This window comes from Pagrus major, chromosome 2 (genome assembly GCF_040436345.1).
Source record: "Pagrus major chromosome 2, Pma_NU_1.0".
In the NCBI taxonomy this organism is placed as follows: Eukaryota; Metazoa; Chordata; class Actinopteri; order Spariformes; family Sparidae; genus Pagrus; species Pagrus major.
In genome coordinates this window covers 27,640,552-27,656,287 of record NC_133216.1, presented here as the reverse complement: position 1 = coordinate 27,656,287, position 15,736 = coordinate 27,640,552, and the positions used below count along the sequence as shown (strand labels likewise).

At 40.4% G+C, this 15,736-nt stretch overlaps 1 protein-coding gene across 1 annotated transcript; it reads left to right on the top strand.

Annotated features, from left to right (window-relative positions):
* The first annotated feature begins 562 nt into the window (after positions 1 to 562).
* Positions 563 to 14,249, top strand: LOC140992144 (solute carrier family 25 member 36-A-like). The gene is made up of 7 exons (XM_073462412.1): positions 563 to 992; positions 3,068 to 3,232; positions 5,822 to 5,899; positions 8,839 to 8,939; positions 10,930 to 10,996; positions 11,845 to 12,134; positions 12,229 to 14,249. The coding sequence occupies exons 1-7, from the start codon at positions 952 to 954 to the stop codon at positions 12,420 to 12,422; spliced, it is 936 nt and encodes a 311-aa protein (XP_073318513.1). The 5' UTR covers positions 563 to 951; the 3' UTR covers positions 12,423 to 14,249.
* The last annotated feature ends 1,487 nt before the right edge of the window (positions 14,250 to 15,736 follow it).

Below are 15,736 nucleotides of genomic sequence, written 5' to 3'. Positions count from 1 at the left end.
ACATACTGCAATGTCAGTAGACAATCAGACGTTAAGAGTCAAGTCCCTGTTCAGGCCAAGGTATTTCTGAAGACAATAGAAGACCAGCCTTCAGACTAAAGCCTGCATACTTTCTCCATTCCAACCTCTGTAGTTGTGAATGTAGAATCATGCTGCAAAAAATGCTCACAGTCAACTTCTGAGAGTAAAACCCACCTGCTGTATTCTTTAGGAGTGTTCAACAAGACTACTGTGTAGTTTTTTTTTTTAGGTTTTACAGCTACGCAGTGTGTGGTCACTGCACTATGTGTTGCCTATTGTGTGATTAAAGTGAACTAACTGTCTACTGTAGCCTGCCCAAGCACAGGCAGAAGAGAGTGATGTTTCCATCCTCTTCATCATCACATCACATCACACTGAGAGCTCCAGTCTCACCGATGATCTCTGCCTTTCAAAATAAAAGCGATATCACGTGAAAGAGTAGTGACAGGGCGGGCTAACGGGACACCGCAGCCAATCAGCGCCTCTGTTTTGCGGCTTCCCATTCGACGATAAACATTGCGACCTGACCCGCAGGGATTTCAGAGAGCCAAGGCACGTCAACGTGAATGAGGCCGAGTTGTGTCCACAGTCGCTATTATTACTGCAGGACTGGAATTACGCACCGATATTAAAGACACTCACACTATGGTGAAGCTTTGCCCGGCTTGAGTAGAAGGAGACGCAGACCTGTCGCTCTGACATCGACCTTTACCACCGGAAACCCGTTAGCCTTGGCAGCTAACGTGAGCTAGCTAAGTTAGCTGTTACATACCCTCGTTTTTTTTCCACGCAGCTGACCTCCACCACAACACAGACGTATTGAGTACCTTTTGCTCGCTAGGTTGGGGTCGTTTCCCCCCCTTTTTCTTTACGTCCGCTCCCATTGTCCCCGTGTGGTGCCCCTTGGACGGTTCCCGAATATGATACATAATGAGTCAAAGAGATACCTTAGTTCATCTGTTTGCTGGAGGGTGAGTATATTCTCATGTCACTTGCATGCAGTAGCCGAGCTAGCTAGCCCCGAGCTCAGGGCTAACTGGCGTTGCTAGCCAGTATGGCTACACAGAGTGGGATGTTTGTATTTGGGGCGTTCATGATGTTGGGATTTAGTTCGTGGTATAATGTTAACATGAAGATCAGCGGTAGCATCAGCGTGTCAGATGACAGCTAACCAAGCTTGCCCATCCATGTGCACCCGTAGGAGTTGCGCTCAATGTCACAAGTTGCAATGACATTTCAATGTATGAATGAAATGGCTGGCTACGTGAAGCGTGTGCTCTGATCATTGTGAGCGACTCTTAGCAGTTGTGACATTTCATACGAGAACATACAGTTAAACATGAGCCACATCTGTCGTCGTTTCAAGAAGCTTGAAGTCTAAAGGAGAGCCTACTATCGGCCATAATGTTCAAAACAAACGCGGGCATACTGGCCCTAAAGGACGATCAGAAAATACCGTCCAGAAACCACAAACAAACAAACAAACAAACAAACAGGTTCCTGTGCTCGGATGTGACTGATGCAAGATCGTAAAGAGTGTCACAGTCTTGTCTTCGCTGTCATACTAGACTGCCACAGCTGGATTCATTTTGCTCAAATCTCAATCTGCAATCTGAAACTGTTATAGAAAAGTTGTGATACTTCGATTCGTGTTTAACTGCAGCCTCAGAAACAGACACAACACAGCTGTGTGTTGACAGGCCCATATAAAGATAACATTTTGCAGAATCATTCAGTCTTTCCTCCAGCACACTGTCCAGGTGACGAGCTAAAATGCAGAGTTAACTATGATCATTTCCTGTGAGTGTGAATGAGCACATCAGTTTTTCAGGACAGCAGTGACTGTCATGCTGTTCGCACAAACAGTCGTATTTCATCCAAGGGAGATCAAACCTGACTCATACATGCATGCTATTCCTATGCCAATGTTTTGCTTTTTTTGTTGGTTTGTGCAGTAGCAGTCTTGCACCACTCAGCCTGCGTTGGCAGGACGCTCTATTTCTGCTTTGGTGCTGATTGAAAATTAACCCAAACTAAAGATAACCGCGGTCGCTCTTGCTTTTGATACCCTCTAGTCCAGCCCTGCCCTTCCCAGTATATTCAGGTCAGGTTCACCTTATTTATATCGTCTTTGTAGATATTGTTTTTGTGTGCTGAAATACCTGAGCGGGTAATAAACTGATGCCCTAAACCTGACTGTAGCAGATTGTTTGCACAGGGCGTCAGGTTATGCTTGTCTTGAAGATCTTGGCTCATAGTTTTGTGAATTTGTAGACGTGAAAACTTTCAGTGATTAGTTTTAGAATTCACCTTTTGTCAAAATGTGGATTTCGATAAGCAGGTCAGCAAAATGAGAAACATAATGTGGTTTTATTTATGATCCCCTTTATTTAGCCAGGAAGGTCTCATTGACATACAAGATCTCCTCTTCCAGGGAAGAAGAGCAAGTTTCAATATGAGCAGTTTCACATAAAAAGCAATCACATTTTAACAGTTTCACATGGTAGAAGGTAAGGATTACGTAAAACAGCAACAAGTTTCCTTCATGTAAAATGCATTTAAAGGTGTTCCAAGAAGTGTTTTAATGGTTTTCATCTCTGCAGATATTTATTTCTGTATCAGCTGAATGGTCCTACAAGAAGGCCCTACTCTCACTCTTGAAACAAAAGTTTTAGCAGTTGTTATGTGGTTCCTCTTTGGTTCATTCTTATGTAAAAAATATATACATCTGTGAGTTTGGACTATAGTGGGACACTGAACAGAAGCTTGCTGTTATTCCCAAAGAAACACAAAGCATTCCTGACTGGCTTTCTGCTCCCACACTGTGCCGTTTCTTGTCTACATGCCAGGAATCGTTAGAATTCCCTCAACAACGTCACTTGCTAATTTATGAATGCAAGAAAATCAACACATTGCACACCTACTACCATCCTGACCGTTGCTGTCATCTAATAAGGACATTCAGTTTCACTCTCAGCCTGTCAGCTGAGACTGGCTATTGTTTGCTATGTCACCTCCACCTTCTCCATCTCTTTTTTTCTGCCAGATGTGGGGGTACGGTCGGAGCCATATTGACTTGTCCACTGGAAGTAGTGAAGACCCGTCTGCAGTCGTCCTCCCTCACCCTCTATGTGTCTGAGGTCCAGCTCAGTACTGTCAACGGACCTAGTGTGGCACGCGTGTCCCCGCCTGGCCCCCTGCACTTCCTCAAGTGGGTACATTTCTCACTGTCAGACCAACATGTCTTACATCTAGGGATGGGTATCATTATGATATTGCTACTCCTAATCAGTCTGTTACTGTATTGACACGATAATCTGTTCCTTTTTATTACATAGGAGGAATAGATTTGAAAAAATATATTACTATCTTAAATAAATACATTAAGAACAGGGTTATGATTTAATTTTATCTTAAATATATCCAAAAAAATCCCTCAATAATATCTCCCTGGAAACCTTAATAAAATAAATAATATCCTTCACATCAAAACACTGAGTGCAGTTGAGAAATAGTGTAGAACATAGAAATCAGTCACTATCACTCACTCATCCTCCCCATTTTTCACTGCTTGGATGGTACTGCTGGTAGACTGAGTGGGGGCTGCCTTCTCAGCCACGAAGTCCAGGAAGATTTTGCTCAGTTTTACTGCACATATTGGGCTAAACAGTTATATTTCATACAGTTATCTTAAAGCAACAGTTCATCCGTTTTACCTCTTACCTGTAGTGCTATCTGTCCATCTACATAGGGCTTTTTGGTGTGAGTTGCAGAGTTTGGGCGATGTCAGCCATTGAGAAGCCTGTCTTCTCTTGAATATAATGGAAGTATAGGGCACTCAGCTTGTGGTGCACAAAGCGCCACAAAATACATTCGAAACACTCCAGGAACATGACCTGGTTACTCAGGATAAACCACTTCCTTTGTTGTGTGCAGTTTCATGTAGGAACCATTTTTTTCCATATCATTGTGCAGAAGAAAACGTGCATATACTCAAGGACCAGAGGTTACAGCTCAGCTGAGAAGGACGCCATGATGTTTACATTCCGCATTGTCACAAGCATGAGCCTCTCGTCCATGAGTAAATGGATACGCCCTTCTGCACGGCGATCCGGTCTAGTTTGGTAGAAAGAAAATAGCTTTAGGGTAAACTGTCCCTTAAAGCTAAGCTTGTTCATAACAGTGTGCTAGTAGCTTAATACGTAACTGTGCTGTGGCTAAAGCAAACTGGAGATGAATGGGGAGACCATGAACATGAGGTGAAAATTTAGCTTTTCTGCAAGTGTATACTTGTTGAACAGGTGTTCTGATAGATTAGTTTTGATAGATTACTAGATGATAAAAAGACAGTGAGGCGAGGCAACACTCCCAACCATAAATAACACCAAAACCATATTCATAATAACCATAATGTCATCTGCTGGAACTGATAAAGAGCTGATAAAAGTCCATAAAAATACCTCGTGTTGTTAATCATTTAGAACTGACTTCAATTCAGAACCAGGATCCGCCACATCTGGTATATATTTTGTGTCGATTTTACACATTTCTGCCTAAACTTGCACCTCACCCAGAACTGATGATTATGGAGATTGTTTGCGGTTTAACCAAAATGAGTGGAGCTGTTCATGTTTGTGGCAAACGGTTCCTCCTGCCTGCTCTCATTTGCCTGCAGACTCATGCTATCTTTCTCATGTTGTTGCTGTTGTTGTTTGGTCTGGCTGATGTCCCCCTGGCAAGGCAAACCACTCCCTGAAACCCGACTCCTCACCCTTTGGGAAAACTAAACACAGAGAACACATCAGTTGCTTTAGCCAAGCAGGAAATTTGATTACAAATCCAACTATTATTACTCCTTTATCGTGTGGGATTTTCATGCTTTTTTGATTCCTCTGGACTCTTGTGTGTCTGTTATTTCTGGCCTTTTCATATTTTATGTCCACTAAGTCAAGTACCTCTTTGATTTGGGTAGATTTCCAGTTTTGATATTGAAGGATATTAGATCCGCTCCATAAGAGAGTGAATGGCCTGTACTCTTCTAAAGAGGGCATGTCCTGGCTGCTCAAAGCCTCTGGAAAATGTGTGTTTGATGGCACCATGCAACTTTAACTCACTGAACTAAGCCACATTTAAACGAAGTGCCAATCACTATGGCAGTAGAAATCTTGTTCTGTAAGCTGGCAGTATAATTCTAACATTTTTTTTTTTCCTGAAACAGAAAAGTAAGTGTTTCAATTTATAGATACACAGACATTGTTGACATGGCATTGATATGCTGCAACTGGTTAAACTGGAAAACCTTTCCCTATAATATTAAAAGTTCAAGGAACTGTTAAAAATTTGTTTTTTTAAAAGTTTTTGTTAAATAATTGTGATCTCAATATTGAAAAAATAATTATAAATGTAATTAAGTTTTTTGTCATAGTCGAGCAGCCCCAGAATGGCGTGAAACCTTTGTGTATCCTGTCACCTGCAAGCATGTGTGCGCTAAAAAAGTGGTGACCCAAACATTGAAAACTTTTAAATTTCCTTAACAAACTTCAAGGCAATAGAGTTGGTAGAATTCAACTTGCTCTGGAGCATAGTTTCTAAAAGACATTACCAAGCTTGTGGATTGAAGGAAAAGAGGAAAAAACTTGAATTGTTACCTGATATCTTTGGGAATTCTTTTGGAATTTCAATTAGACTTGCAGAAATTAATGTAGAGAAAATGTGTAATCACCAGTAAAAAGTAATATCCTAAAGCATGCAGGTGATTTCAGAGTCATAATGTACATTTTCCTGTGTGTTTCATATTCAGATTGATATTGGAGAAAGAAGGACCTCGCTCTCTCTTCAGGGGATTGGGGCCAAATTTGGTGGGTGTGGCACCTTCCAGGTAAGATGTCACTTCTAATTGTCATCATCGTCAACCAATGTTTAATTCCTTTTAATATGATTTGAAAGACTATGAAGCTTTTAGTTCTCAGTTAGATCTTCTCAGTTAATTGATAGTAACAGGATCTCTCTGACTAATTGAATATTTGATGGAATTGTTTATCTGCCAAATAGTGTCTCGAGTGTCACTATCCCTCCTAAGTTTTTCATCTAGTGTTTAGAACAGAAAATGGTAAGTTGAACAACCAATTAGACGACAGTAAATTAAGCAGCATATTTTTTAAATGGATTATTTGATATTATATTTGTCATGTTTCAAGCAAAAGGACCTAATTATATTATTAATTTCTTACTATTTTATTTGTTTTTAGCGTATTTGATTGTGAATATGAATATTGGTCTTATATTTATCGATATTTGGGATTGTTAAAAGGAAGTTATGTTGAGCTTTAGGAAGTTGTCTTTTGTCCAGTATTTTTTTAATTTTATAGATCAACCAATTAGTCAGTTGATAAAATACATTTCTGAATATCATTTTGATTCTTATGACTCATGATTATTTTCTAGTAATGACTAATAGCTTAAAGAGGTAATGGTTTCACCACTGTCCGTTTGTTGGTTGGTTTGTCAACAGGATTACGCAAAAACTACTGAACAGATTTCCATGAAACTTGAATGGAGGATGGGTCTCAATCTAGAAGAGACCCCATTAACTTTTTGTGAGGATCCGGATAAAGGGATGGATCCAACAATTTATTGTCACGTTTGACATTGCAAGATGTTTTGACATTATTGTTAATTTCTCATAGAATAATGCATGGATCTTGATGAAAAGAATCTGGCATATTTAGATAGCTGGCACTGATGAGTGAGTACAATTTGATGGGGATACAGGGGACTGTTGGGCCTTAGCGGAGGTATACGCTCCACTGAGTGCAATTGTAGTTCCACATAAAAAATGCCACAAACAAGAGTGAAAGTCTACAGCCATTGTAACAGCCCTGTGAGTAGGTTGTTGGGTCATGTTGTTACTTCCAGACACTTTACATTGACAGACTTGGTTTCATCTGCCTCAGTTGTACCCAAGTCACAGCTATGCATTGAGCTTGTGCTAACATTATGTCGACATGCCTTTAATTACCGTGTCAGAATGCATGTTAACTATTAAATATGAGCATGTTGACATTTGATATGCAACATTTAGCAGGAAAGCCAACATTAGGTATGCACTGACAGCAGTTTTTTATGTGACACCCACCTCCCCCACCCACCACTGAGTAGACAAACAAATCAAACGTTGGCTGCTGTGAATAGACCTTTTCCACAGCAGACAGTTAAACATGTCATAGCAGGAAAGCGCTCTGTAATCAGCAACTAATGCTGCTTTTCATTCAGGTGAGCTGTTTCCAGGGTCTAAGTATTGTGCATGCTCTTTGGCTGACGTGGTTTAATGTGGGACACTTAAGGGAGTCGATGTTAGTGTTATCATTTACAGCTGTGCTTATGCTTATGTTCTGTGGTTTAGGGATATAAGGTTATACAAAGCAATATATTGATATTATGATAATATCGCGATATAAAACTATATATCGTCTTAGATTTTGGATATCATTATATTGTGATATGTGTTGATAAGTGTTGTCTTTTCCTGGTATAAAGGCTGCATTACAGTAAAGTGATGACATTTTCTTAACTTACCAAACTGTTGTATTTGTTCTAATACTTATTACTTTATTACCAAAAATCTCATTGTGTTAATATTTTTTGAAAGTAGGGAAACATTCATCCCTACAATATTGTCGCAATATCAAAAATATTGTGATATTTGATTTCGTCACCCAGTTGTATCATTTACGAGGTCCTTTTGAGGAGATTTCGATAGCCTAAAATTATTGCAATAATATTGTAAGGCCATATCGCTCAGCCCTACTTTGATATCAACTGTTCGGTTACTGATATCGCTGCATCATATTTGACCGAAACACATAAAGGTTTACTAGTCTTTTACTAGTCTTCAAGGAGACATGGCTCTTAGAAACCGTGTTATTATGTAACCACCGTAGGACTCCTCGAGGTTTCTTGGTGACAAAGCAGCATTAGGGATACCTGGTCATGTAGGTCTCATTCATCTACATGGCCTTCTCTGCAGTTGTTGCACTGAAACATGGCAACAGCTGCAGCATTTTGAAAACATTTGTTCTTTGTCTTGGAAATGTTGTTGTTGTTACTGACTGCAGTTGGGTAATAACATATAACAGTCATTATCGTTAATTACTCCTCAGTGGTAATGATGGAGGCAAAGTGGGGGCTAATGGCAGAGGGTAGCTTCTAATCCTGTAGAAAGCAGGTGCCGGTGCTAAGCATATTTAGAGTGTTTTGTTAGGATCTTACATGAATGAATGGTAATGCCGAGCTGTGACGCAGATTTAAAGATGAATGCACACACAAACACTGTCTCCTAATGTGACTGATGAGCTTCAAGTATCATTAACAGTCTGACTAAGCACATTTCACGAATGACTGTACACATTAACCAGATTGCACATTTTGCTTTTAGAAGAAAAAACACTCTTGTATTTAGAAACGAGTGCGAACATGATCATTATGACCTTTTTAATTAGTGAAAACAAATGAAAACATGCTACGTGCTTTTTGTTCTGAATAGACCGTTTGTCTAACTAGGCTGATTTGCTGAGACTGTTGGTTCTGCTCTCGGCTTTACACTTAATGAATTTTTAAAGCTCATTAAGCTGAACCTGACATGGGGACAGTTTTACTTGTTGCTGTTGTGTAATTAATAAGCTACATCTCAAACACAGGCAGATATTTAGCAAAGACTAATTACCTTTGCACTAAAACACAAAAACATGCCATATATAACTTGTTTTGCCTTGTACTGGTGTAACATACAGTGACCTTTTTGTCTGTTACTTCCCACAGAGCAATCTACTTTGCTGCTTACTCCACTGCCAAAGAGAAACTGAATGGTGTGTTGGAACCTGACTCCACGCAGGTACACATGGTGTCGGCTGGAATGGCAGGTAACTATATATGTGAGGTAACAGGTTGACATACAACGTCTGACAGAGTCAGCACACTACTACCTTTGTGAGGACCCTGTGTATTAAAAAAACTAACTTTACCTGTCTCCTTCACCTTTTCCCAAGATATACTGCTCGACAATCTTAAAGCAGCGTTATGAAAATCAAACGCGTTAAAGGGATATTTCCATGTCTTTTTGATTATAAATAGAAGAACTGTAAGTATAAAAATGGTTAATCCACAGAGAAATGCAGACGGCACATATTCAGAGACTGTGCCTTAAAACAAGTCAGCAGGACTTCTGTAAGGTTGTGATGTCACAACTATACAGTCAATGCCCTCAGCCACACCCCCAGCAATACCGTGGTTGAAAAACAACGGCAGAACTGATTAGAAAACACTGGTTTTTCCAGCTTTCACAGGCCTGGGCAGGCTAAAGTACAGCTCAGGCAGTATTTTACTGTCTGAACCAGACCGAGTCCAAGAGAGAAGTAAACAAGCCCAACACGAAGTCCTCAGGCGTTCCCATTTTTACATCTAAGCCCGACTAGAGCAAGACAGTTCATGTTAGCTGAAGCACTGAGTTTGTGTGACCCTGTCACGCAGTTAATACCATGGTTACAGCTTGCCTGTTTACCCTGATATCATGCATATACATTGTAGATAACAATTAGCCTCTGTGATCAGGACATATAGCCCCAACACAGACAGCAGGTCCATCACATATTCTCAGTTATCACTTATCAATTATCGTTATACTAAATGTGTTTACATTAAAGCATGTAAACATTTTATAGTAGACACCCAAAATAAAAACACTGGAACGTGAAAATGAGCATCATATTGGACCTTTTTAAAAGGCCAGATTGATCATACTATTTCATTATTCTCTGACACTTTGTATGTCAAGCGTAGGTTATCATGACATGAGAGTTCCGTGTTACTGTGATCCAGTTTAAAACTCCGAACCGTTACAATGTGGGTTCAGTGTTGTGCTGCTTTTAGCACACCATGACTCAGACCTTTCAACAACCAAGTCAAGGTCAGCATTTGTCCGTACTTAATGCTCTGCATATTCTGCAGTGTGAGACCTGACTGAGCTGAACCGACAGGCGATTAGGTGTCAACTGTGCAGCCATTAATCTCATCTGCGCATTGGTACATGATACCTACAGCAGAGGTTAGGGCTGGCTTCTGCCATGGCTAACAACAGATGTACCTGATCTCCACCACTAAAACTCCATACATGTCCAACCCAAGTCTCAAAACTTGGTGTCTCTCTGTATTTATATATCGAGGGATTTTTGAATTAAGAAGACCTCAGCTTTATTCTGTTCCTTCTGCTGTCTTGGTGGGAGATGATCATTTCACATGAGTTTGGGATATGGTGGGTTAAATCCTGTGGTATAGGCAGGGGAATGGGAGGTAAAAAAAAAAAAATGGTTGCATGCCGGTGATTTTGCTACACACAAGCCTGTGTCTGTTTTAGGCTTTAACTCTACCGTAGCTCTCCTCTCGCAAGGGCATGAGACCCCCACACCACCAGGGGTCTCTAGCTGCATCTTTGACGAGTTACTTGGGTCTGCGTGAGTACTCACCACAGATCTGTGCTTCTTGTTACATCTGGTTCTTCTCTTTCTCTCTGTGCCTTTCTGTTCTTTACTCCATTACCATGTAGGCAATTGCATAAGAGGCAGGTTATTACAGTTGTTTACACCACATTACATTTTTATAGCATTCAGTTTCTCCTCTACTAACACACATAGGACAGTCTATAGAGGGGCTAGCTATCTCTAAGCTGCCTTTGTGACTTAATATTTTAATTTTATTGAGAGAACATTTTAGCATTGTTTTAACTTTGAGAACATGAATGCAGCTTAAAGAACATTTACATTTGACTTAGAGTGTTAGTTTGTGGACAGTTTATCTGCAGCAGCATTTTTAGATTTTGAACAAAATATAATCCTGTACTTTTTTTTTTCTCGACAGGTTTTACAGCCATCACAGCAACTAATCCAATATGGCTCATAAAGACCCGTCTACAGCTGGATGCTAGGTAAATATGTCAATGTCACAAGAGTGTGAACTTTACAAATGTAAGTTCCCAAGAGAGGGACTATCAGTTGATGTACTATTTTAAGGCCATTGATGTATTTTTCATTAAAGCAAATGCTCATGACAACAAACGGATTTCCACATACTCTGGTGTGCCATTACAGGAATACTTGTTGCTTTTATTCCAGATTCCATCTTTATATTTAAAAAGCAGCAGCTCAAAAATATCTGGCACGGAGAACTGCATTTCCACACTTGAATACTCCTCTTACCTCCCTCTGTCCCCCTTGTGCACCACGTTGTGTTCCATTTCTGCAGCACAAAAAGTTCCTTGCTAATTATCGGCCTTATTAAACTTGTTCTGCAGCTTTATAAAGCCTCTGTTTGAAGGATTTGAAATGTCAAAGTAATGTTCGCAGAGATCGTCTCATTTTTTTGAGTGAACCAGAGTTTATATAATGTAGGATTGAAGATGTTATAATCACATTTAATTCTTTACATGGGAGGCTAAAGTTGACAGGTTCAAGTTAAGTAAGGACCTGATAACACTGACTGTGGTGTTTGTAAATTTCATGAAGGCTGCATGTGACTAAGGTATCGATCTGATCACTGAGCTGATCATCAAACGTGATCCTGGTATGTGACCTTGTTTGTCTGCTTCTCCTACAAGAGCGCAGCTTGTCATGCACACTGAATCCTGTGATATAATCTAGGAGTCTGTCTTTACATTTTTACAGTAGTCCGTGTTGTTGTTATTGTGTTATGGCGTTTGCATCTACATGGACATTTTCAAATAGGCAGAGTGAGTCCTTTAACATGTGCCTTCATATTTTTCTTGTCTCGTCTCAGGAATCGAGGTGAGCGAAGGATGAATGCATTTGAGTGCATACGGCGGGTGTATCAGGCAGATGGCCTGCGAGGCTTCTACAGAGGTATGTCGGCATCCTATGCCGGTATCTCAGAGACTGTGATCCACTTTGTGATTTATGAAAATATCAAGCGTCGCCTCTTGGAGGCCAAGGCACCGCAGAACATGGATGAGGAAGAGGAGTCGTCCAGAGACGCTTCAGACTTTGTGGGGATGATGCTTGCTGCTGCCACCTCCAAGACCTGTGCCACATCTATTGCTTATCCTCATGGTAAGAGTTTGTGTGTAGCAATTAGCCAAATTCAGCTGATTTTTCATCCTTCCTCCTGTCCTTTTAACCATTCGCTTTAATCTCTACTTTGTAGAAGTGATACGCACCAGGCTACGCGAGGAGGGCACCAAGTATAAATCCTTCTTCCAGACTTTAACAACAGTGCCCAAAGAGGAGGGTTACCGCGCCCTGTACCGTGGCCTCACCACCCACCTGGTACGACAGATCCCCAACACCGCCATCATGATGTGCACCTACGAGCTGGTAGTCTACCTCCTGAACGGTTAAAGTCTTCCCCCCCACCTAGACAGTATATGTAACCCTGCCCCTGTTCAGAGATGGAGAAAAAGAGAATGAGAACAACTGCACACCAGCTAGCACGACGACCTGCTCGCCAGAAGAGAACAGAGACAGCACGTTGATGACCTTTATCTCAGTGGCGCGAGTGGTTGTTAAAAATAAGTTGGCAGTTCTGTTTTATAACCAAAGGGTCTGGCACGGGGAGGAGGATCGAAAAGCTCCTCTTGTTGGTTTGGGGATCTGGGTTTAGCAATGGCAAAGAAATGGCTGCCCTATTTTCATTTTAATTCCATCCTTTTCTCCCTTCGGTTATGCGTGTCGCCTCTGGAAGCTCAGATTCAGAGAACCTGACTGACAGTATATTCTGCCTCTAACAATACTAATAATGAAGGAGAAGTACGATAATTCCAATCGTTAGTACCTAGTGGACATAAGACCCCCTCCAGCAGTAGGCTTAGCTGTCACGCTGATGATCAGTTTTCAAAATATTTAATAGTATCATGCAGCATTCCCTGCATCCCTCAGAGCCACTCGAGGACCAGAATACAAAGATGGCAGGTTTAGCTGACATGTCTGACGAGGGTTCTCAAGTTAGTGAAAAGAAATCACTGCTTGAGGCTGTTTGAGGCAGGATAAACAGAGGAAACAGGTGGAGGTAGGGAGGGAGGTGAATGAGAGACGTGCCTTGTGTGAAAATATGATGTGTAGACTAAGATACACAATGGCTGCAGGAGGAGGCGGAGCTCTGGTGGACCTGTCACAACAAACCTTGCAGAAACGTAGAGTCGTACACTGGTACTGTGTGGTTTCAGGTGCCCTTAGTGAACCTTTTACATATCGTGAACATAGACACACTCACCTGACGGTTTTTAGCATCCCGAATGCTGGTCACAATGTCCTCACAATGAAGGAATTTACATGCATTTCCGCCTATACACTAAATATCTACATGAATGATATCTGCTAGTGAAGTCTACATGCTGACATCGACCTCTGATCCTGTATATGTTCGTGTTCGCCACGTGTGGAAGAAGAGTAATCACTAAGGTTAGATGAAGGGTAAAAAGTCCCCAAACTAAACCAGAATATAACCCACCATTCTAACTACTGGAATGTAAATAAACAGAAGGAATAACTTCACTAAAGGCAATGAAGTAAAACACTGACCCATGTTGTGAATTGAAAATAAATATCATTAACAAATTCTAATATTGATAGATATATAAACTACCTACATAACGTGATTGTGTTGCATTTGTCTGCCCAGTAAAGGCAAAATGCAAACATGTAGTGCATTTTCTTTTCGAGGAGAGGCCTGTTAGTTGTTACCTGTTCTCAAACAATGGTGTCGTTCCTATAGCACTTTTCAATGTCTCTCTAGAATCCTCATCTCATCTCATCTTTTTCCTCAGTTTGAGAGAATCCAGGCTAGTTTTACAGGCGAGGACAATCCTCTTGAGTTTACTCTGGACATGTTGTACAGTTCAGCCAGTGTGGAGGAAGTAGCCAGGAATATGCTCTTCATAAGCGCACATTAATTAAATACAGACCAGTATAACAAAACAAAAAATGGTAATTATTTTGTTGATTCCCTTCCCTTGTTGTTGAAGAAGAAAACAAAATAACTGCATTTCAACCAGTTTTAAAAAATGGAACCGCTTTTTTGTTTGTCAATGTTTTATGTGCTCTTGGATGTCCTTGTCTTGGAATGGAAAGGTACTTGCTCTCTGCTTTGGATACATTTGTTTTGTTGTTGTTGTTGTTGTTTTGCATTTTTATGCCATGTTTCAAATATTACAAAAGACAAAAACAGTGTTTTGCCGTCATCTCATTTATCCTCGTAACTCTAGAGGTAACTTTCCCTCTATCAAAACATGACACAAGAACCTAGCCTGTTGATGTCTGTGTTGATTTTCACCACAAACTTAAAGTTTATGGCTTAGCTAACAATGCTAAATTATCATCTCACTTTAACAGCATGAGCTGTTGCAGTGTATTTGAACTCACGCTGATAAGTTATTCAAACACTTGAGTGCTTAACAGGTTGGAGTGCTGGTGTGCAGCAGTAAAAGCGTGCCCGACTACTGTGGAAGTGAAGGGCAGTATTGGGCTTACTATGCAGCTCTACTATGCTCACTCTCTTAGCGTCATTGTACTTGAGATTGCAGATACAGCCTCCGTGTGTGGCCCCCAGACGGCCTCACTTGCTTCTCTCCACTGGAATTATTATTGATGTGATCCTCAATGTGAACAATTTTGAGTTTTACAGCACACATGAAGGATTAATTAGATTAGTCTCATTGTGCAGATCTTCGTATAGATGTATTAATGCTTACACACAGTACCATCAACGCACACTACTGAGGTAGTGAGATGTCCATGAGTAACCTGTGTTGCTGCTAGTAGTGATTGGACCTTTGTGTGTCATGTTGCTGGCTACATTCATGGGTTAAAAACAGGACGAACAGTAGCTTGTAGTGTGAGTTGATTGTACTAATGTGATTAAAGGGTTGGTTCACCCAAATTCACAAAAAAACGTATTTTTATTTGGGTGAAATGATCCTTTAACTGTATGGTTTTACGCATCTCTTCACTTGTATCATATGATGCATTATTTCTTACCTTCCATGGTTATTCTTTTGCACCCACAAGTTTGCATTGTGTGCTAGTAAGTGTGTGTGAGTGTATGTGTTTTTTGCGTGTGCTTGCTTAAATGACAGTCACGTGTCATTCAGTCGTGTCCTGTGTGTAAGTGACCATAGGAGTATGTATGCATTCAGAGGAATAGCTGCAAACAGTGTTGTTTTTATCTTTTTAAATAAATTGTTGCCTTCTCCTGACACCCTTTGTTTTTTTCCATGTTGTCACTGATGAGTGTGGCTCTGTCTATGCATTTTCTCATACCTGTTTTTGTAAAACAAAACGCCAATAAAATGGAAAGAGTGCAAGTATATTTTGGTGTCAGGAAATCTTGAGTCTGTCCATGTTGATATATGCTTAGGCACGATCCCCATTCTCATAACACTGGAACTCAGTGTCACAGCTCATTTTCTCACATCCTATGCCTTTCTTATTGCTTTACACAGAATGACTTTATCATTAATATTATTATTATTATTATTATTATTATATTTAAAATTAGTAGTAGAAATATCTCCAAGTGACCCAGCGTTACATCTTTTCATCATTGAATGAAAGAAGTGAGTGAGAAGGTGAGTCTTTAAAGGTCCAATATGTAAGAATTTTGGTTGAAAACATTGAAAACTTCATTAAAGGAGCACTATGTAGTTTTTGAGAAGAAT

What these genes read in the sequence shown, in the direction of transcription:
- LOC140992144 (XM_073462412.1), top strand. Translation starts at nt 952, where the DNA reads ATGAGTCAAAGAGATACCTTAGTTCATCTGTTTGCTGGAGG. An exon ending in CGTCTACAGCTGGATGCTAG is followed by an intron (nt 10,997 to 11,844) that starts GTAAATATGTCA and finishes GTCTCGTCTCAG; the next exon opens with GAATCGAGGTGAGCGAAGGA. An exon ending in ATCTATTGCTTATCCTCATG is followed by an intron (nt 12,135 to 12,228) that starts GTAAGAGTTTGT and finishes TCTACTTTGTAG; the next exon opens with AAGTGATACGCACCAGGCTA.